We start from the raw sequence: 21,996 nt of genomic DNA on the forward strand, positions 1-21,996 counted from the left end.
AATGGGCAGTGGCTACCAACCGTTTTCTTCTAGCAACACACATTCCATGGAGTTCCAACGTGGTTGCAACCTCACGAGTGGTCCCTGAATCCCTTGATAGCAGCGGAGGTCTTCCACTGCTGGGGCCGTCCTTGCTTCGACCTCTTTGCATCCCCGGCAAACTACAAATGCAGCAACTACTTCGCCCTGATTCCCCCTCCGGGACAGTCACCCAGGGATGCTCTAGTCCACGATTGGCCCTCAGTTCTTCTCTACGCATTTCTGCCCTTTCCTCTCATTCCCCAGTTTCTGAAGAAAGCCCGGCGGTTGAAGAGCAAGGTAATCCTCATAGCACCATATTTTCCACGACAGATTTGGTTCCCATTCCTTTGGCCTCACCTACTAGATCGACCATGGATCCTCCATCCAATCCCAGAGTTGATCTCCCACCCACAGAACCTGATTCATCCCAACCTGAACAGCCTGAAGCTAACGGCTTGGCTACTCCAGTTCCCTTGATTGCCAGGCAGAATGATCTTTTTTTACCAGTACATGATATTCTCATTGGTTCTTATAAGTCCTCCATTAGAATTACTTATCTGAGCAAGTGGAAAAGATTTACCTGTTGGCTGAAAGATAAACGAGTAGACCCCTTTTCAGCACCAGTGTCGATAATACTAGACTATCTGGCCGACCTGTTTCAGTCGGGTCTGTCGGTCTCTACCATTAGAGTACATTTGGCTTCAATTTCTAATTTTCATGAGGGTGTCCAAGAGTCCTCCCTTATGTCCCATAATTTGTGCAAGACCTTCATAAAAGGTGTGAATTATCTGAAGCCACCTTTTAGAGAACCTATTCAACCATGGGATTTATCATTTGTTCTACAAGCTCTGACAGTGGCACCTTTTGAACCAGCCTCTTCTTGCGATCTCAAGTATTTGTCATGGAAAACCTTGTTTTTGGTCATGATTACTTCTGCCAGACGTATTTCTGAACTTCAAGCTTTATGTATCAAGAGTCCATACTTGATTTTTCATAGAGATAGAGTGTCTCTAAGATCTAATCCGTCATTTCTGCCTAAAGTGATCTCTGAAATGTCCATTAATCAAGCCATCGAATTTCCAGTTTTCTTTCCCAACCATTCAAACAGAGGAGAGTATTGCTTACATACCCTTGATATACACAGGCAAATCCACTTTTACCTAAACAGGACTAAACCCTTTCGTAAATCTGACCAGTTATTTTTGGCCTTTTTTGGACCTAGATTAGGATCGGCTGTTGCTAAGGTCACATTAGCTAGATGGTTGAAGGACTGTGTGACCGTTATTTACACACAGCGTAACATCTCGTTGCCTACTACCATGAAAGCTCATTCAACAAGGTCGGTGGCAACTTCTGCTGCCTTCCATGCCAGAGCTTCTTTACATGACATCTGTGCAGCTACAACTTGGGCTACGCCTCATACCTTCATCAATCATTACAAATTGGATTTGGCCTCCAGGGGAAGAGCATCTTTCTTGGTGCTCAGGAATGTCCTTCCATGAGAGCCTCCCTGGAATAGAGGTAGCTGGGGACTCTGTCCCATACGTAAGGAATGAACAAGGATTAACAATATCAGATAAAGAAGTTATGTCTTACCATAACGTTCCATCTGTATTGTTTATCCTCGTTCAGTCATTACGACCCTCCCTCCTTCCCCCTCCTGTGGTTTCTAGTGGATCTCACCATCCAGTTATTTGACCAGAGGAAGCCTCTACCTTCTTTAACTTGCAAACTCAATCTGAGGTAACAGGGAGAGGGGAATTGTGGGTAAGAGTTTAGCTCGCGAGCTTGAAAAATGGCCGGCTTGGGTCCGAGCTCGGAACCGATACCCATACGTAATGACTGAACGAGGATCAACAATACAGATGGAATGTTACGGTAAGACATAACTTCTTTTTCTTATGCATAATTCAAAAATGGCTCCATTTTGGCCACTTCTGTCATTAGTTCAAACTCATTTTCAGGCATTAATGCTTGTAGCTCCAGCAGCTGTTTCTCCTTTGGTGTTTTGTTGCTCTAGGACTTTGCCAACTGAGACTGTTAAATTAGGAAATGGTAGTTAATAGTTTCCTGTAGATGTATTGTTTAGATGGCTAAAGCAGTGCAAAGTCTTTATATGGAAATTTAACAGAAAGGGGAAAATAACTAGTAGCATTGTGTAGTCCTTCATTCCATGTCAATGTGAAATGCGGTGTTGATACTTCTAATGTATCTTATTATATCCCACTGAGTCATGTTTATTTAAGACTGCAGAAAGATATATCTTGGCAGTGGCTTTTTAGTATCAAAATAGATCACTGGACACTTCCTGTTAGCCCACAGCAGTAAACTGTGGTAGTAAAATATACAGAAAATAGTGAAGTACTGTAATGTTGACAGCCAGCTTGGGAAAAAAAAGTTGATTAGATTATTTCATATGGCAGATGGGTGTTATTGGCTCACTTGTTAAGAAGATTAATAGTAGCTATTGAAAGTTGCTCATTCTCATTTTTAAAATAAGGTAATGTTGATTACTTTTGTGGAGATACTACTAATCATTTATAAAGTAAGTTAAAGGAAGACGGTTTAAAGTAACATTTTACAGATATGTTTTGGTGTCTCAGTGCAGTGTCCTGCCCTGAGTAAAATTCATTTTTGGAATCTGAGTAGGGTAGCTCTGAATGGCTCACAAAAAATAAACTAATTTGTCATCCTGCATAACAAATAAGCAGCAGGCTGCCAAAATAAAGTGCTGTTAACCCAGAATATTTATTTTAGTTTGCCACAGTTTAATACATTGTATGCCTGGCTACCAGTACTAATTACTATGACAACTGTTGATATCATGTTGTATATCATTAAACAAAAAATGTTTGTGTCATCACACAGGGCATCTCATTAGATGAATTCAACAAACTCTCATTTGATATGATACTAATGAGTCCACCATGTCAGCCATTTACGAGGTATGGATATTTTTTTATCCTTTTAAATGTCTTTGTGTTTCATATTGAGAACAATACAAACCTCATATAGCTAGTTTCATCATATTTTAAATGTTTTTATTTAAATAGTGTCATTTGTATTTTGGAAGTCCTGTACTTAAATTGTTGAATTTTACAGAGAGTTTTGTAACAGACTCCACTTCTTAGCAATCGGTGATGTTTCTGCAGTGAAGTACCAGTCCCTTTTTCACAGCAAAGACATGGCCAGTTTCCAACCTCAACATTGTGTTTTCTGATCTAAGCCTCAGTTTTGGCACTAAAGTGGTAGAAGTCACTCTGGGGATGCATTGCACAAGGCATACTGCAGCTAGTATTAGGTCACAGAAGAGAGTTTTTAATTGCATTTGAAAATTCAAAACACACAGGTTATTGCTCCTATTTAACACAAGTATTCTAGGAAACATGGAACATGGGTATCCTTCCAGAAAAACTTTATAATGTACATATAATAGAGCTGACTGAACAAAAGAAGCCTTACCTCCCTTCCATAAATGTTAATTGTTTATGCAAGAATATCTTTAAGATTATTTGTAAAGTACTGTTTTTAAAGTTAGGGTGCATAAACTCTAATTTAACTAGTGTTTAGATCTAACTTCACTTTTGTTGCAAAGTGAAGCAAACTAAATTTCTTCATTACAAACTCTGCTAGTTTAGGTCATGAATAATGAACTGAATTTTAAATATTTGTATTGCATGGAGCTCTGTGGTTATTCTCCAGTATCAGGAAAAGAGAAACTAGTTAAGCGAGATCCAATCTTAACAATTAAGCACCCTGCAAGCTCTGTTAAGATCAGGTCTTGCACTAAGAAATGACAGTGCCGGCCATAACGGACAGAGGCAGAAATCAAAATAGTTTAATTTCTGTGTGCTGACTATTCCTACAATCTGGCCCTGATTTTGTTTATCCCCTAACGTGTCTTGTTGTCTGTTTGACAGCATTCACAAAGTGCTTTACTGGCTTTGGAAACCAGTAAAACATTTGCACATTTTTTTTTGTAACTAGTAGTACATGGAGCAGATAAATCTTTATGCACTACAAAGAATTACGATTGGATCTCTAACTGTAACCAAATATTATGTGTTCTCAACATAGATGGCAAGATTCACTTCTCAAGCTTGGTTCTTGAGGGGGAGATTTTTTAGCATCCATGTCTCGAACTCACAATAACAAAGTTACAATTGGATACTTGATCTTAATCCTCTATGTTGTGAAGTATGCTTACCATTGTCTCTTCATTAATTTTCCTGTTGCTGATTGGTCAAACCTTTCCTTACTGTCAGCAAATGTGCAGTTTTGTTATTCAAAGTTAGTAATCTTGAAGGAGATGTAAGCTGAGATACTGACTACTTTTAGATAGTTTTGAAATAGAAATGTTACAGTTCCAAAAAACCTGTATGTAGAATGATTTGGTCTTTACTTTCATTTGTGGAGTCAAATGGTGAAAAGTGTTTTTGTAATTTGGAAAAATACTTAATATTTCTCCACAGCCACTCGTTGAGCTCCAAATGGTAGCTAGCCTTTGAAGGACTTTTTTTACTAAAAAGGAAACTGTTCCATTACCTCAAAAAAATATGCAGATAGAAATGAACTATTCTAAAACTATAGTTCTGTTACAGCAATATTTATTGACTGAAACCTTGCCAAACTTTCTGTTTCCTTTACTACTGAACACCAAAATTTAGAGCAACAGTGGAAACAGGTTGCCTTAAACAGGTCCTTAGAATTTTTAAAAGTACTCCTTGAACATGGCGGAAGGCAACATGTGCTTTTGAATCCTACAAGAAAGTGATTCCTTACTTGTTTCAGCTTCTCCTGATGCATTACAAAAACAGATCAGTGGTATTTGAAGAAGTGGAACACTGTTTACAATATGTTTTAACTTGCAAAAGGAAGAAACTAGTAAAATATCAGAGAAAAATGACTATAGAGTGGATCCCATGATTTCCACAGCAGTGGGAGAAAGGCAAAGTAATGTGGGGGAGAAGCCAAATGGAAGGCAGCTGCCGGCAGATTTCAGTACCCTCCCCATTTCAAAAATATATTTACTCAATATTCGGTGGATAAGAGAGTGTTTTTCCCTTCACAGTAAAGAGATTTACAAATTGTATGTACCTCCTTTCCACAAAGGAGCCAGAAGCCTTTTACAACTTAACTCCAGGATCCACGCAGCTGACTACTTAGCTGCTTACTGACTGAGAATGATGATGATTTGGTGGGGAGTCTCTTTTCACCTGAGGCAACTCAGTTTTGCCTTTATGAATTACATTGATGACACTGAGGAATAAGTTAAGTTGCAATATAATATTTTAAGTAATGTTCACTGATTTAGCTAAACTACTTGAACAAGTCGTAAACAATGGTATTTTACTAGATACCAGTATGTCACATTTAACTGGTAAAACCCTTGAGTGCCACTTTTTATTACTTTCCAAAAATACACAAATGCCTCCAAAGCTCACCTAGGAGACCTATAGCTTCTCAAGTAGGAGTCCTTTTAGAGAGAGTTGACATTGTTATTGATGTTAATTTTCAATGTTTGGTTCAGTCTTTGCCCTCTTATCTACATGATAGTCGGTGCTTTATTGAGCAACTCTAGATTTTTTTAGTGGTGTGATGGTTTTTCATTTCTAGTAATAAATGTGGTTTGCTTGGTTTGCTTATTTGTATACTTCCATCAAGAATGTTTGGGGCCGAAGTACAGAAAGCATCAGTAGAATTTTGGTTATTTTGTTGTACATTAGGAATGACACCATTTACCCTAAAGAGGAATCCTGCAGCTGTCCAAACTTGCTGTTAAGCATCTGTTGCCCATCCTCCATAGTTAGTGAATTCCCTACCCTATGAGGAATTTGTTAGAGTCTGGATGATTTAGACTAATGAGAATGATTTTGAACAACGCTCTTGACATCACAAATTGTCTTTTGATGAAAGGATACAGCAGCCAAGTTCTCTCAGATGTGCTACAGATGGTTTCATTTCCCTACAGAGCTGATAGAAGAGAAAACATTGGTCAATACTGCACAGCAAAAAAACAATGATGCCAAAGAGGAATTCTACTTTGTCACCAATAAACCCCTATACTAGAGGGTATAACCCATATCATTAAAAAAAAAGCATTGGGACATTGTTCTTAGTACCACTGTTTTGTGCAGCTGTCTTTAGAGACAGTCCAAAGTTCCATATAGAAACTACCCTTCACTCATGGACAACACATCCACTCTGAGACACTCTCCAACCAAGCACTTGGTCCCACAGTGTATGATTGTAAGAGCTGTTAAGTCTTCCATTTGTAGGAGACTTCCCACTGACATCTGACATGGTCATCACAAACTCAGCTGTTATTAACCAGGTACAATGTATAGTCTGTGATGCACCTGTTCAAATATTATATAGGGCAGACATCTAGATTTGTTAGGAGTCTGTTGAGGTACGTAAGAGATATTCATAACATTTGACTCCAGTCTAGTAGGACAGCATTTTCTCATGTCATAAATCAGATCCATCAGGTCTAAAGGTATTTTTTTTTATTTTGTACTTTTTCCCCAGTTTTAACATCTATTTAGATCCTGCTTTGTTTTTATTGCAGACTAAATCATACTATATTTTTCAGATTAGAAACTTTGTGCCATAAAAAGCATGAGTAATAAACCAGATTTTAAATGTTTACTGTCACAGGTGATTAACATTTTCACCTCACTGGATTGTATGCTAAGTATTGTCACTTGCTTGTTAACTAAGCTTTTCCTTACAGTCGAGATGTACATTTTTCTTATTCAAAACAAGTAACTTCAAATATGCTGTAAGCTAAGTTGCTTGTTGCCTTTAAACAGTTTTGAAGTCAAACTTACATGTATCACAGTTTTTGACTCCCAATGTGTGGAATAATTCAGATGCTATCTTTTCCTATCAAGCCATACCTTCATGTAGAAGCTGGATGACTGCATGGGCACCATTTTCCAATATGGGTATCATTCACCAAACTTAGGAACATGCAAACCTGCTACTGCCCACAGTTTATAAGTGGGCATTTTTAGGGAAAGACTTTCTTCTGATTTTTACACGTAATGTCTTCCTTGGAACAAAAAACGTGAAATATTGGAACATAAACAGAGATCCTGTAGAAGTATTAGAAATATTTCAGAAATTTTATGAAAAGCAGTGTAAAGCAGAGAACTGTGTCGATCAAGAAAAAGTAGAAATGGAAATGTTTATGGAGGAATTAAATATGCCAAGGATAGAGGTAGATGAGACTCAGTTATTAACTGTTAGGATAGGAGGAGATGAGATAAAAATGGAGATATATAACCAATCTACAGGAAAGTCCCCATGAGTAGATATTATTCCTGTGGAAATTTGGAAGCCAGGAAGGAAGAAATTCATAAAGAAATGGAAGGTTTTGTTTGCACCTATATCCTGGAAGAAAACTGTGATGGCTGTAATACTTAAAGATGGTAAAGCCCCATCAGATCCAGCTTCATGTAGATCTGTTTTGATTCTAAACCATGATTATTAAGTATTTCTCTGTAATGGCTAAAAGAATGGCAAAGGCGATGCCAAACATTTGACAAGATTAATAGAACAGTGATGATCCAGAGGGAAGTAGAGTACAAGAAAATACCACTGTTGTTTGTGGATCTTGATGCATTCAACAGAGTAAGCTGGGATTTTATGGCTAGGGCAATAGAAAAATTTTAGTTCCCTGACACAATACTAAGGTTAATTCAGAGCATATATGAAGGATCGGTGGATTAAAGTAAAGTGGGGGTGGGGCTTTCCTTTCTGATAAATTCTGTTTTAACTGAGGAACCAGGCAGGGTTGACCTCTTTTCCTTTTATCTGCATTATTTTTAGAACCATTGGCCCAGAAAATAAGGGACTGGGAAATTCAAGTATGTAATTGGTATGGTAATCAAGAAAAGTTTGCTTTTTTGTGGATTATATTATTTTGTATCTGACAAATCCAAAAGGACATTTCAGTGTTGTGGAACATTCTGAGACAGCTTCAGGTCTTTTCTGGGATACAAAATGAATGAAGATAAAACAAAGATAATAGCAGTAAATTATGTACCCACACACAAATTGGTTCAGCAATGCCTATATTTATAGGGACATGATAAAAAGAAGTTTTTAGGAGTATGGGTTTAAAAGGCATTTTGTTATGACAGATAAGGTAGCATGGGAGATGCAAAACAAAAGAGAATAAAAAAATGGAGGAAATGGGAGGCTGTGTTTTATTGATATGGATAGCAGGATACAAGCAGGAAAAATCGTTATAGTCCCTTTAGGTGTATACACAGGTCAGGCATATTTTTATCAACCATTGGAGATGTTGTGGATAGCCATTAATAAAGAGCTGAAGGACTTTATCTGGGAGGGGAGGAGGTCAAGAGTCAATTAGGTAAGTCAATCCTTCCAATAGGACAAGGTGGTTTGGGATTAGTTGATTTGAAGGGGTATTTCAGAGCTTTACACTTAAGGCTCCTATTCACAGCATGACCAGAAAGCTATAATTCAGAGTAGAAAGGGATGATAATGAAATAGTGAGATGCTCAGGAAATGCAGAGACTGGGATTTTGAATGCAGATCCTTAAGGAGAATAACGAGACTGCCTTCCCTATCAGTGATTGATATCAGACTGTAGGCAAAGAGAAAGGACCACCACTGATAGAGTTTTTATTAGAATCTAGAACAGAAGCAGCTTTTGAAAAAGGAATAATTTGTGCATGTAAAATATTTCATCATAGCTATATGAATCGATAAGAAGAGGTTAGAAAGGATTGAGGAGAGAGATTGGATAAACAGTTCACAAAGACAAAACAAAAGGATGTATGTATGGCATCTAAATATGCAACAAAATGTATAGAGTGTTCAAGATTTTTGCCTAGCAGTGTTTGCATAGGTATTTTATACCCCAAGCAGACTGTAGAGATTTTTCCTGAGGTTGTTTGCAAATGTTGGAGGTTTGATGGGGAAGAAAGAGTTAATTGGGAACATATTTTTTGGGAGTGTAATGATTTGGCAGATTTTAAAAATTCCCTGCATACTACTTTGTCAGAAATACTGGGTTATCAAATTGGTGCAATTAAAGAAATTATTTTTTGAGCTGTGAATCAGAAACGGAATTGCTTAGGCATAGTGAGACGTTGCTGAGTTTAATTTGGTGGCTGCCAAAAAAATCAATTACTAGAAAATAGAAATCAGAGTCTAAACCAACCATACTAGAAGTATTGAACATAATAATAGAGATAAAAGAACTAGAAGTGTGATTTTTAGAAAAGTATAGGAGCAAATTTCATAGAAGAAATAGGAATTGTGGAAACAATACATGCAGAATAATCTTTTGGAGAAGAAATGACATTTAAGAAAAGGCAGGAATTGAGAGAGCTATGTAATGTTTGACTGGCAATGACTCTGTATAAGATTATATGTAATGTCTAATGTTTGTAACTGAAAATATGTCAATATGGTTTTATTTAATTTGTATAAATGCATGATTGCATATGTCATAAGAAATAATTAAAATGTGAATAATTGACTTATTTTTTAAATCAAAAATATCTTTTGCTTTTTGGAGTAGAGCTTTCTTTAGATGACTTTGAAGAAGGGTGGCTTTATAACCTGCTTCAAGCATTCTAAGATTAGGTACTGGGCATTAATGCTCAGCTTTAAGCATTTTCCTGTTGCACTTATTCTTTTTGATGAGAAGGACCAGGTAAGAATATCCATTGTCCCATCACTTTTTGTTACAGCTGTGGATCTTCTCTTTCTGACACACAAAAACTTTCAACCCACTTAATTTTCCCTGAATTAGTGCAAGGAGTTGTGCTGTGATGATTGTTGTTGTCAAGTGGAATTGTTGGTGTTATCCTCCCATATGTTGCACTGAAGAATGTGGAAAAGGGTGTGGCTTGTAGTTCCATTATTTATTTATTTATTTTATTTTACATTTGTTGACTGAGATAGTCCAACTGGATACCCGTCCATTTTCAGTGGAGGCCCCGGGAGAAAAGCTCCATACATACATACAGAAAAAATATTAAAATGTTATATTAAACAAGTTAAAGCACTGTTACAAATACAGTTCATAGGATAAAAGGCATTCATTCTGTCGTATATAAATCTGATTTGTTATAGACTAACAATTAGGAAGCAATGTAGGGATGGCCAAAATACCTGTTTAACACATGTATATTGCCAGAGTTAGTCAGGATTAGAGCAAGTACACATCCATTGCCTTTTAAAGTACTGTTTTAGATTTTATCCTGTGATTAGATTATATCCTGTGATATAAATGATACCAGTCCATGAGTAGTTGTGTACCATTATTAGAGTCATAATTTCTTTTGAAATACCTGGAGCTTTTCCTTTCATAGGTTCATAGGTGTGTACTAGGCTAATGACCCTGGGGCCTTTACAAGTCTAGCCATAGGATTACCCTGGCATAGTGCGACCCATCCTTGTTCCAGTGCCTCTGTCAATTAGAGCCACTGGTGTTATCCCCGGCGTGAATTTTCTGTTTCCCAGCCACTCATCAAGATTTCTCTTGAAGAGGGTCAGTGAGGTGCTCTGCTTGACATGTATGGGAAGTCTGTTCCATAGCATGGGCAGTCTGTGGGTTATGAACCTGTCCCTCCAGCATGTTCTGTTAATTGTGGTAATGAGGTTGAGGTCTCTGGAGCATTTGGTGCGGAGGGATTTGGATTTCTTTAGCTGTAGCATTTCTAATAGAGCTGGGTCAGACATGGCTTTGTAAGTCAAGCAGAGATCGCCTCTAATTATGCAATATGAGACAGAGAATAGTTGGGGTTTTTTGAGTCTGTCCATATAGGACAAGTGTTTAAGGCCTAGGATCCTCTTTGTGAGGTACTTTTGCAGCCTCTCCAATTGTTGCAGGTGTCTAGTGAGGTACATGCCAAATGGGGCATTGTACTCTATGATTGGCCTAATGAGGGAAGAGTAGAGGGGGAGACAATGACCTCTTTCTTCCTGGATGCAAAACCCTTAGTAATGAGATGTGCCACATAGAAGGACTTTCTGACCACAGTGGCAGTGTGGTGATCAAAAGAGAGGTTGCTGTCGACCTGTGTTCCCAGATCTCTTATAACGTCTTCTGTGTTTGGTGGACTACCATCAATGTGGTAATTCATGGAAACTGGGTTTTTCCCAAAGGGGGATGACACATGTTTTGACATTGAGCTTAAGGCCATGGTTCTGACACCAGTCATTGGTCACAGTGAGGCCATTCTGTAGGATGTCAACATCACTTGGGGAATTAATAATAGCTCCCAATGCATACTTTGTAAGCCAGAGTCCCTTCATGTTGGCCTGGACTTCAGAGAATTGATACCAAACAGGAGAGATCCCAGGACCGAACCCTGTGGGTCTCCACTCGTGACTAATCGCCAGTCTGACTTGGAGTTAACTACTTTCACACTGTGGATTCTATCTGTGAGCCAGTTTGCAATCCACCTAGTGATATAGGGATTGATACAGAGTAGGTGATGGGTGGCCTTCTAAACCTGAATGCCTTTATTTAAAGAAATCATAGCTGTTGCTGCTAAATAAGGTGAGTGTTTGTAATTTATTTTGCAGTTTGCAGGACCCAAGGTTATGTTTTAGCTAATATAAGTCACCGTTGTAAATTCCACTTGGTTTATGTTAAACTGCAAAATGGCAGCTTTTTATATTATATGTACAGTGGATATAAAAAGTCTACACACCCCTGTTAAAATGTCAAATTTTTGTAATATAAAAAAATGAGACCACAATAAATCATTTCAAAACTTTTCCCACCTTTAGTGTGACCTATAACTTGTACAATTCAATTGAGAAACAAACAAATCTGTTAGGGGAAAAAATATAAAGATGTTACAAAGACATGTTTGGAGCGTTTCTCCTCTGGGCCTCTGTTGAAAATTGGCTTTGTTGCAAGTCGGGCTTTCCCTGTTAACAAGAAATAAAAAAAATAAAAAACATACAATAAGCTGGTTGCATAAGTGTGCACACCCTTAAACTAATAAATCGTTGAAGCACCTTTTGCTTTAATTGCATTATTCAGTTTTCTTGGGTACACACTTGCCATCAATTAAAGAGACTCTAATTAACCCCAGATAAAGTTCAGCTGTCCTAATAGGATTTTCCTGACATTTACTCATTTGCCTGCTACTGCAAAAGCCATGGTTCGCAGAGAGAGAGAACTTACAAAGCATCAAGGGGATCTCCTTGTTGAAAGGTGTCAGTCAGGAGAAGGGTACAAAAAATTTCCACAGCATTGGATATACCATGGAAAACAGTGAAGACATTCATCAAAAAGTGGAAACAATATGAGACAACAGTGACATTGCAAAGAACTGGACATCCCTCCAAACTTGATGAAAAGGCAAGATGAAAACTGGTCAGGGAGGCTGCCAAGAGACCTACAGCAACACTGAAGGAGCTGTAAGAATTTCTGGCAAGTAATGGTTGTGTACTACATGTGACAACAATCTCTCCTATTCTCCATATGTCTGGACTATGGGGTTGGGTTGCAAGACAGAAGCCTTTTCTTACACAGAAAAATATCCAGGCCCAGCTAAAATTTGCAAAACAATACAAGTCTCCCAAAAGCATGTGGGAAAATGTGTTATGGTCTGATGAAAACAAGGTTGAACTTTTTGGCCACAATTCAAAAAGGTACATTTGGTGCAAAGACAACACTTCACATCACCAAAAGAACACCATCCCCACGTGAAGCATGGTGGTGGCAGTATCATGCTTTGAGGTTGCTTTTCTTCAGCTGGAACTGGGGCCTTAGTCAAGGTGGAGGGAATTATGAACAGTTCCAAATACCAGTCACTTTTGGCCCAAAGCCTTCAGGCGTCTGCTAGAAAGCTGAAGATGAAGAGGAATTTCACCTTTCAGCATGACACTTACCCCAAACATACATCCAAATAAATTAAAGAATGGCTTCACCAGAATAAAATTAAAGTTTTGGAATGGCCCAGCCAGAGCCCAAACCTTAATCAAAAAAGAAAATCTGCGGGGTGACCTGAAGAGTGCTGTGCCCAAGAGATGCCCTCGCAATGTGTCATATTTGGAGCGCTTTTGCAAGGAAGCAAATATTGCCAAGTGAAGAAGTGCCTTGCTGATAGACTCCTTACCAAGAAGACTAAATGTTGTAATTAAAGCAAAAGGTGCTTCAACAAAGTATTAGTTTAAAGGTGTTCACACTTATGCAACCAGCTTATTGTACATTTTTTATTTTTTTATATTTTTTCCCCTAACAGATTTGTTTGTTTTTCAATTGAATTGTGCAGGTTATATGTCACATTAAAGGTGGGAAAAGTTTTGAAATGATTTATTGTGGTCTCATTTTTTATGTCACATAAAACTGGCATTTTAACAGGGATGTGTACACTTTTTATATCCACTTTATATAACTGAAACATATATATCAATATGCTTCCTTACCTTACCAGCAAAGAGATTTGAAAGGTCCCAGATCCTCTAACCTTGTACTAATGTTAATTACACTTCTTCTGAACTTTTCAGTTATACTTTCTTCAGAAATCTAAGGAGATTTTTGAGGGTAGAATAAAATTGCTTGAACTTTCATTTTAATACTGATTATCTTTCTACATGGTGCTTTTGAGGTAGTTGCTTGCTTAAAGAGTTGATAATTCTAGTAAATTGAAAGTACAAGTTTGTTGTATTAATTGGCTTTAGTGCCATTTTTTTTCTGTGTTGATGCATAATCTAGTAGTAGTGTAAATTTATTTTATATTAATGAACTGTGCAACTGCTGTATTTAACAGTATAGTTTTAGATCTGGTATTTTTCGGACAACTTATTTTTTCATGTGTTCTTGTAGGTTTATAGGTAAACACAAGGCTAATTTCCTTTGCAGGCCATTTTAAGCCTGGCCAGTTTCCCTTTTTGTGCTTGAAATAACCAATTCCATTTGGTTATAGAGTGGTCTCACTCATCCCATGGTTGACAGTTACATATTGCCCCTAATTAGAATAACTGTGATTATGCCATAGATAATTTGAGGGGACCCATGGGATAACGCATTTAGGAGCAGTCTTTATCCATTCATAGTAAAGGGGTAATGTTTCTGTTTCCCCATCTCTAGATCTAAGTTATGCGTGAATATAGACAGGGATGAACATTGTTGTATGTGGATGAGGATTCTGCTCCACAGCAGAAGACACAATCCCTTTGTTTATAAGTTGTGCATTATATAAGGACTTTCTAGCAACAGTACACACACATTAGTCAAAGATATGTCACTGTCTATATAAGTTCTCAAATTCCGAGCAACTGGGTTAGCTGTCATGGGAGTATTGTCAATGTGATATTTCCCTAGAGTAGATGACTTCCCAAAGGATATAACAATGCATTTTTTCGCATTTAGTTTCAGTCCATGATTTTAGTACCAGTTATTTATTTGGGACAAAAAACTTCCTATAGGATGGCTAAGTCATTTGGAGATTCAATGACTGCTCTTAGCTTACAGTCATGTGCAAATTTCTCAGCCAGAGCCCTTTGGTGTTGGCTTTTACGTCAAAAAGTAGATGCCAAACAGGAGAGGCCCCAGCACAGAACTGTGGGGAGACTCCACTGGTGACTGGTCTCTTTCTGGAAGTAACTTCCCCTATTTTGATTATCTGAATTCTTTTTGTGAGCCATTTGGCAATCCCAGAGGTGGCATAGGGATTTACTCCCATTTTATTAAGCTTTTCAATTATTCTTTAGTGGGGAATTATCAGAAGCTTCGGCTAGTTCAAGGTATGCGTTATGTACCATTTTTTCCTTCATTTACTGCTTTGATAACCTTTTCAAAAACAAATCTACCACGTTGAGTAAACGTGACCTGCTCTTAACAAATCCAAATTGAGATGAGTCCAGTGTTTGGTAGTTACCTATGTACTGACTGGTTAATTCCATGATAAGTTTTTCCATGCCTTTACGTATGAGGCTGATCAGACTTATGGGTCGTCTTATAGTTATATTGTAGGTAATCATACCCCTACATTCTGTCTACAGGAATTGCATTCTAAATTTTGTTTGGTAAATTTATTTTCACTGCAAAGATGGATTTTCTAATCAGTTACCTTGAGTATTGATATTTAATGTTTTTTTTTCATTTAGTGTTACGTTCTGGGCAGAAGAGAGTCCCTGAAGATATGCTTCTGATAGCATCTAATTAGTTGTTGCTGATCCATTTGTCTAATCAGTGACATCACAAACTGCAAATGTGATGGGAATGTGCATGCCTGTGTTTTGCTCTATAGACTTTTATTTATTTGTCTGTACTATTTTTGTTGTTGCTGTTAATCAAAGACCCACTAGAAAGTAATATGTCTTTATGTAAACTTTGGTCTTGTCCACTGACTCAGTCAAAGTTGTACTTTATACAAGAGGAAGCTGCTGTAGTCTAAAACATCAGTAGCTTATTTGAAGCTTGTTATGTTAAATATAGACGTACTGCCAGTAGAATTGCATATGATGCTTTAATTAGCAGGTAGGCTGGGAGTGGCGTTCTTTCAGCAATTGCTAATTGGGTTATGCAGCTTACCCATATATTAGAAAAATGAACAGCTGGTCTGCCATTAACTCTATAATTTGGTTATATTTCATGTTATTTTCTCCATCCTATGAGTAAATTAGGAACAGGACTAGCCTGAAGGCAGCATTGTACACTTACAAAAAATAACCACAGCATAACAGATATCATGGTGTTCTACTTCTGTTCTCTGTCTTTATGCATTTTTTTAAATAATTGATGCTTATCTTTGATCTGGGAAGCAAACTATATGTGACTAACATTGCAGCAGTTTTTCTTCATGTGGCTGATATGCATGTCCTGCAGTTATATAAATGGTATTTTACAGATAAATGGAGAAAATGATCAGAAAGAAAACCGAGAAACATTTGACATGTCACTTAACAAGTTAGTGCTTCCAAGCTGCCACTATGAGGAGGCACTAATAGGTTTATTTAGTTAACAGTAAATAATTCAAAAATATAAAAATGGCAATTGTGCTTAGGTATATGGCACTTTACTTTGCAAAAGCCTCATGCCATCCAAGCAATGATATAGGAAGGATCAGCCAGTACAGGTAAAGGAATTGTATTAAAGCTCGTAGTAAGTTAAAAAACCTGCTTAGGAATTGTAACCTTAAGCACAAGACTGAGTGAATTGTGTGTTATACTTTTTTCTTGTGTTCGTGCATTCAGAGTTGTCATCAAATGCAAAAATATTTTCCCCCCTGGGCAGATTTCCTTGTTTTCTGCTAGTTTTATTGCTGTGATTATATTTGAATTCCTCTGCAGTAGCGTTGTCGCCTCACAGTAAGACGCTGTCCGGTTCGATTCTCAGCTAAAGCGTCTTCTGCGTGGAGACATGCGTGAATGGGCGTACCTTCGTTGAAGGTTGTGCATCAGGTCTGGTAACTCGGCACGTAAAAATCAACTACCAATCATTAGTGGACCGGAGTTCCAATGTGGCGACTCCTAACCGGGAAAAGCCGAAAGACTCGAGATTAAAGCAGTATCATATTTGTCAATAATGTTTTCCTTACTTTGAAAACAAAAAGGATAACCCTCTGTATCCTTGGGATTCCCAAAAACCCAGAGAGTTGTTGGCAGATGATTTTCAAATTTTCTGTTTGATGGTACTGTGTAATGCTGCATAATGCTGCTATGACCTCCTCACATCTCCCAGGATTCTTTGCATTGGAGACTCATTCACACTTACAATGCTACAGTGCTCGTTGTTTGGTCTATAACACTTGGAAGGCAGACCATAAATAGCACTGTTCTTTCAGTTTAATTTAACTGCAGCACAGAATTTGTGGCATTCATTGCAGCAGTAAGTGCCTTCTGTAAGGAAAAAGTTGCTTTTCTTGTTCTGTTTAAAAGATTTTTCTTGCATTTAAATTTGGTGCGACTCTGATTGCTAGGCATCTGCTGTCCAACATGCAGCAGTCAGGAATTTAAAACCTCCTGCTTGTAGATGTGTGTAAGTTAAGGCATAACTTGAGGAATTGCGTTCTTTTATCTTATGAATGCTTATTGGCTCCTACTCTTGGACTTTTCTGAAGCACAAGCTTTTTGGAATTCTCAGTGTAAAAGAGAATAATCATTCTAGACATGCTTTGTTTTTGAACAGGATTCCAGGGAGGCCACTCAGTCAGATATGGCTTTTAGCTTTATGAAATTAGGAAAATCTTAGTCCTTGGACAACAGCACAGTTACTGAATGCTTAAGTACACTTTTCTCATCTCCAGCTGTTTTATCTTTTTCTGCTCCCTTCATTAACATGTTCTTGTTATTTATATCCCATCTCCAACTGTCCCTGTTATTTTGGAGTTTTTTGCAACTTTCATGTCCATGGTCACTGTTGCTGGGTGGGAAACTGCTCCACAAAAGGTGTATAGCTGCACTGCCTGAAGACTGGCATGCAGTTAGGGTTAACATTTTAATGTTACGGTTAGGATTTTAGGGGGTTTTGTGTTATTTGGCAAACATCATCATCATTAATCCCAATTTTCTCATTTTTATGTGGGGCCACTGTTGCTTTGACAGTCATCATCTGTCTCAGTTTATTCCCAGTCTCCTAACATCTTCAGCAGTCATGATTGTCTTCTGTCAGTTAAAATATCCATCTTTTGGCTGGACATCCTTGTTTCTTCTTGCCTTCTTCCTCTCTATTTCCCAAATCATCATTTTTCCTGCACACATGACAAAACCACCGTAATCTGCCCTTCTTGACTATCCCTGCAATTAGGGCTGCTGTGGCATCAGCTCTAATGTCCTAATTTCATTATTCACCCCACAGTTTGCATCCAGCTACCCATCCCAAATACTCATTTCCTTCACCTGAACCTTTCTCATGTTCATTGCTTTATATGTACTTATTAGGCTGCTGATATGTGTGGATCTTAAGCCTAGCCCTACATTCACATGGTAATTATTAGCCCTTGTATTTCACACATGAATAACCCAGAGGAAGGCAGATCAAGGAAATGTCTGAGACATTTACTTGTTGCCTCTACCCATGAGGGATATGGATGCTGAACTAAGGTGAATTTGCAGTTTCCCATATGTTTGGATTCAGCTGCTTTCCCTTCACTTTCCAGATTTCTATGCCATACAGAAGTGATGGCTGTGCCAGTGTTTTGTACACCTTACTTTTCAGCTTCTTTAGCATTTTTCTATCCCCCAATGCCCCTCACACTTTGCTCCAGTTGGCTGCAGCACCTGTGATTCTGCCTGTGACTGGTCATTAACATTTCCCATCTCCACAGATATGTTAAGCTGTTAACCTCCTCTACTGTTTTCCCTTCTCTCACAGTTTTCAGTTTCTTCTGATTTTCCCATTTGCTGCCATGACCACTATCTTGTATGTATTCTGCGTCATGTCATGTGTCTTCAGTTTTGCTTTCCAGTCCTCTGTCATTTGCTGAAGTTCCTGTTTAGCTCTCTTTGTAGTACCGCGTCATTTGAACTTAACATTTTTGGCAATCTGTCCTAGCTGACCTGTTTGCTGATGTACATCATCAGTATGAACAGGAGTGAGCTTGGACCTGAACTCTGTTGCACATCCAAGGGTGTAGCCAGACATACTCTTTGTACTCCACAGAGTACATTTTATGTCTGTGACTGTCTAAACTAATGCCTCCAACAGCAGGTAAATAGCTTGCCTACAGAGAGGATTGCTAATCCAAACAGCAATATCTTTTGCAGGTATAGAGGGAACAGATGAAATTGATGTATGCATTTATTAACTGCCATTCGATGAATTATTTTTTTATGTTAAGCATTTTCAGTACTTTGAAGTTTTGCTGTTTCACATTCATTTATAAGGCGTTTGCTGTAATCCATATTCAATGAGCGAACATAGAACCTTTATTAAGTCTTGTGGGCAGCAGCATCTTGTGAGATGTGAGCATTTTTAATGCCAGGTTGGTTAGGGGCAGCAACAAGAGATTGTGAGTACAAAATGGAATTCTCTGGCTACAGCCCTGTGCATATCCACTCTCACTGGTGAATGCTTCTGCAAACATGCATTCTTTGAACAGCTGCACCTGTTTAAATAATTGAATGCCAGCGGCTGGCAGTACCACTATTTAATTTTTGCACTACTGCCTGATGCCAATCATACCTCCGATAGCTTGTGCCTGCTTTACCTTGCCCTTGTTACACACACAGTACGCATGCCGTGCTTAGTTGCCTGTGACTGATACCAGACAATTCAGAGACCTAGTAAAGCAGATTCAGACAGCTTTTAATAATCTGTACTATCCTTAATTTTGTACACTTGCATGAACAACAGTAACATTTCACTTGTCAAAAGTGAGAGCAGCTAACAGCTTGTTTAGTTTTGCCATAATCCTGATCCTTGCTCTTCATGCAAAATATTTCTCCAGCAGCTTAGTCTTGAAAAGTGAGTTTCACTTTAGGCACTGCGTGCTTTCTAACACTTTGCTGGTGTCCGTTAGACTTATTCTTCGAATGTCAAATTATGGGCAGTGGTGAAGATTGAAAATTACAGAAAGGGTGTGGTTTCCCCTTTGTCCTTCAGATTGAGGCAAATACCTTTCTGAAATAATGTAACCACTTGAACAGGCAAGAGATGATGGCACATTCATGAGCTGTAGCAGGGAAAGTGGAAGTGAAGAAACTGAATGGTACTAAAGTGGAGCAGAACACAGTATCACTTGTAGGTGATATACTTAGTATTCAAGGGAGAAAATAACTCTGGCCTGAAGGTAACTTCACTGGGGAGTAAAAATGTTCTCCAAGTAGTCTTATTGATGAAGTAGGTTTCCTAACTTAGACACTGTCTGTCTGACTGGACTGTGGAGCTACCCTTGATGACGTATTGATCCAAACTGTTTAGAGAGGGGACTACAAAGCTGATGGTAATAGACACTTCTTTTTAAATGTATAAAGTCTGTCAGATCACTGCTACAATTTCCCGTTTCCTAGGCATTGTACAGATATAAAAAAAAAATCAATACATTAAAAAAAAACAGTATATTGAAATGTAATAACTGCCTAAAAATGACTTTTCTGTTTAAAATTTAAGAAATGTTTAGTGCCTCTATTCTGTTATATCTATATGTCTCAAAAGATGGTATTATAGAGACCTTCATAACATTACTCAAAATTGCATGTCTGAATCAGGGACGTTAATTAGTTCCAAATGTCTGGAGCAAGGTGAGTAAAAATTAGTCTGTCATATGTCCTTGAACTACACTCAGTCTCTCATCTGGTGATCAGAGGTGTCTAACCAGGGCACATCATTTCAGCATCTCCTTTATGTAAAAACAGACCCAGGCTGGGAAGAGCACACTAGGTGATGATCAAGATTTTGAAACACATGATGTGACTGCAGTTGCCAGCCATTGCAGATCCTGTAGATCTACTATGATTCATACATGATATTCAGTCAACAGTGTGGCTGTGGAACTTTGCATGTGCTGCAGATATGCCAAATCATGATGTGCAAGTCCAAGACCGAGCATGTTACAGTAGCCCAGTTGAGATATGACCATTTAAAGAGAGATGTCTTATTACCATCACTGCTGTAGTGTCTGATTTGTCTGGCTTCTTACATCAGCTTGAATTTCCTGTAAGTAAACTGTTAAATTTCCTGTAAGTATATTGTTTTGTTCTTTAGCTGGAACAGTGTTGTTAAAAGTAGAGGTTGCCTTGAGAGCTTTGATTTGCAAAAGCTCTTAGATCTGTTTGTGTTTTTTGTCTGGTTTGCACAGATCTGTTTTACAGACTGACTGCTATTATAGTCTTTAATTAAGTCTGCATATCACTTACATATTACTGGCCATTTTGGCTCACATGCTGACCTGATATACTGTAGATGACAAGCTGTATTTGTCTGGTTTCTTACATCAGCTTGAATTTTTACCCCAACCCTCCCACACTTTTGCTGTTGTTTTAAAAGCCAGTGACTCTTACTTTCACCCCTTATGGTAATCTGACTACCAAAATCCCTTCCTCCCCCATTGATTGTTGTGGTCAGTTGTGTGAGTTGATTAAGTATTTTTCCCACCCATTGTTTTCCATAGATCCATCATACTGACAGCACACTCAGCAAGCAAGTATTGCTCTTTAGCTAACCTCCTTTACCTCAAATCATTTTCACAAAACTCCTATCTGTCCAGCAACCTTGCCACACTCTGCAAGGTTCCTGAATAAATCTGTGTCATCCTTGGCAGATAAAAGATGTATTTTACTGTTTTGCACTTCACTTAACTGCCTTATCTGCTGATTTTTGCACTTTAAATCTTTTTAAAATAAGCCTGATATTGTATTATTTGCTGGTTGCTGAGAACTGCACTTTTGATAAGTTTTACTGATAGTGTTGCTGGCCAAGCTACTTTGTATTTTTTGTTAGCACTTAATTGTTGTATTCCTGCAATTTCAGCCCCGCTAAAGGATGCTACACAGTTTTCTTTATTTTAAGTAATCATTGTATTCCTGCAGTTTTGGCCTTGCTAAAGGATTGAACACAGTTTTCTTTAAGTTCCTGTATACATTTGGTGTGTTTGAAATGCTCTTGAGTGATTCCCACAGAGCTCAGCAACTCTTGGTGTCCTTGTCTAAGCCTCTGAAGTAATTTCCTTACATCATGTGTCATCCAGGCACAAGCTAAGTACTTTTTAGTGATCGACTACTGATGTTTTTTTTTTATTTGTGCATTTATCTGTATTTAAGGCAAAATTGCTGCATTTGTTCAAATTACCTTGCAACTGGTCTGATTGACTTTAAATTGCCTTATCAAACTGGTTTGTTAAAGTTGTCTTGTGGTAGCATACATTCTCAAGCAGTCTTTCTTCTGTTTTTATATTAAGGAAACTGAGATATTCCATTTAATGGAAGTAGGTGGTGGCCTGGTCTGCCTGAATTGGAAAACACTGAAGTTAACCTGTAAAATTAACCTATAAAACTATCACGGGGACTGGAACTTGCAGTTTAGTA

General features: G+C 38.0%; 1 protein-coding gene across 2 annotated transcripts in view; it reads left to right on the forward strand.

Annotated features, from left to right (window-relative positions):
* TRDMT1 (tRNA aspartic acid methyltransferase 1) overlaps positions 1-21,996 on the forward strand; it is a 694,418-nt gene that overhangs the window by 123,876 nt on the left and 548,546 nt on the right. For both annotated transcript variants that reach the window (XM_044060609.1, XM_044060610.1), the window contains exon 2: positions 2,890-2,966. In XM_044060609.1, the coding sequence (XP_043916544.1) occupies positions 2,929-2,966 (38 nt within the window). In that variant the 5' untranslated portion in view covers positions 2,890-2,928. The remainder of the gene's footprint in view (positions 1-2,889; positions 2,967-21,996) is intronic.

Source organism: Protopterus annectens, chromosome 2.part0 (genome assembly GCF_019279795.1).
Source record: "Protopterus annectens isolate FY-2018-M chromosome 2.part0, PAN1.0, whole genome shotgun sequence".
In the NCBI taxonomy this organism is placed as follows: domain Eukaryota; kingdom Metazoa; phylum Chordata; order Ceratodontiformes; family Protopteridae; genus Protopterus; species Protopterus annectens.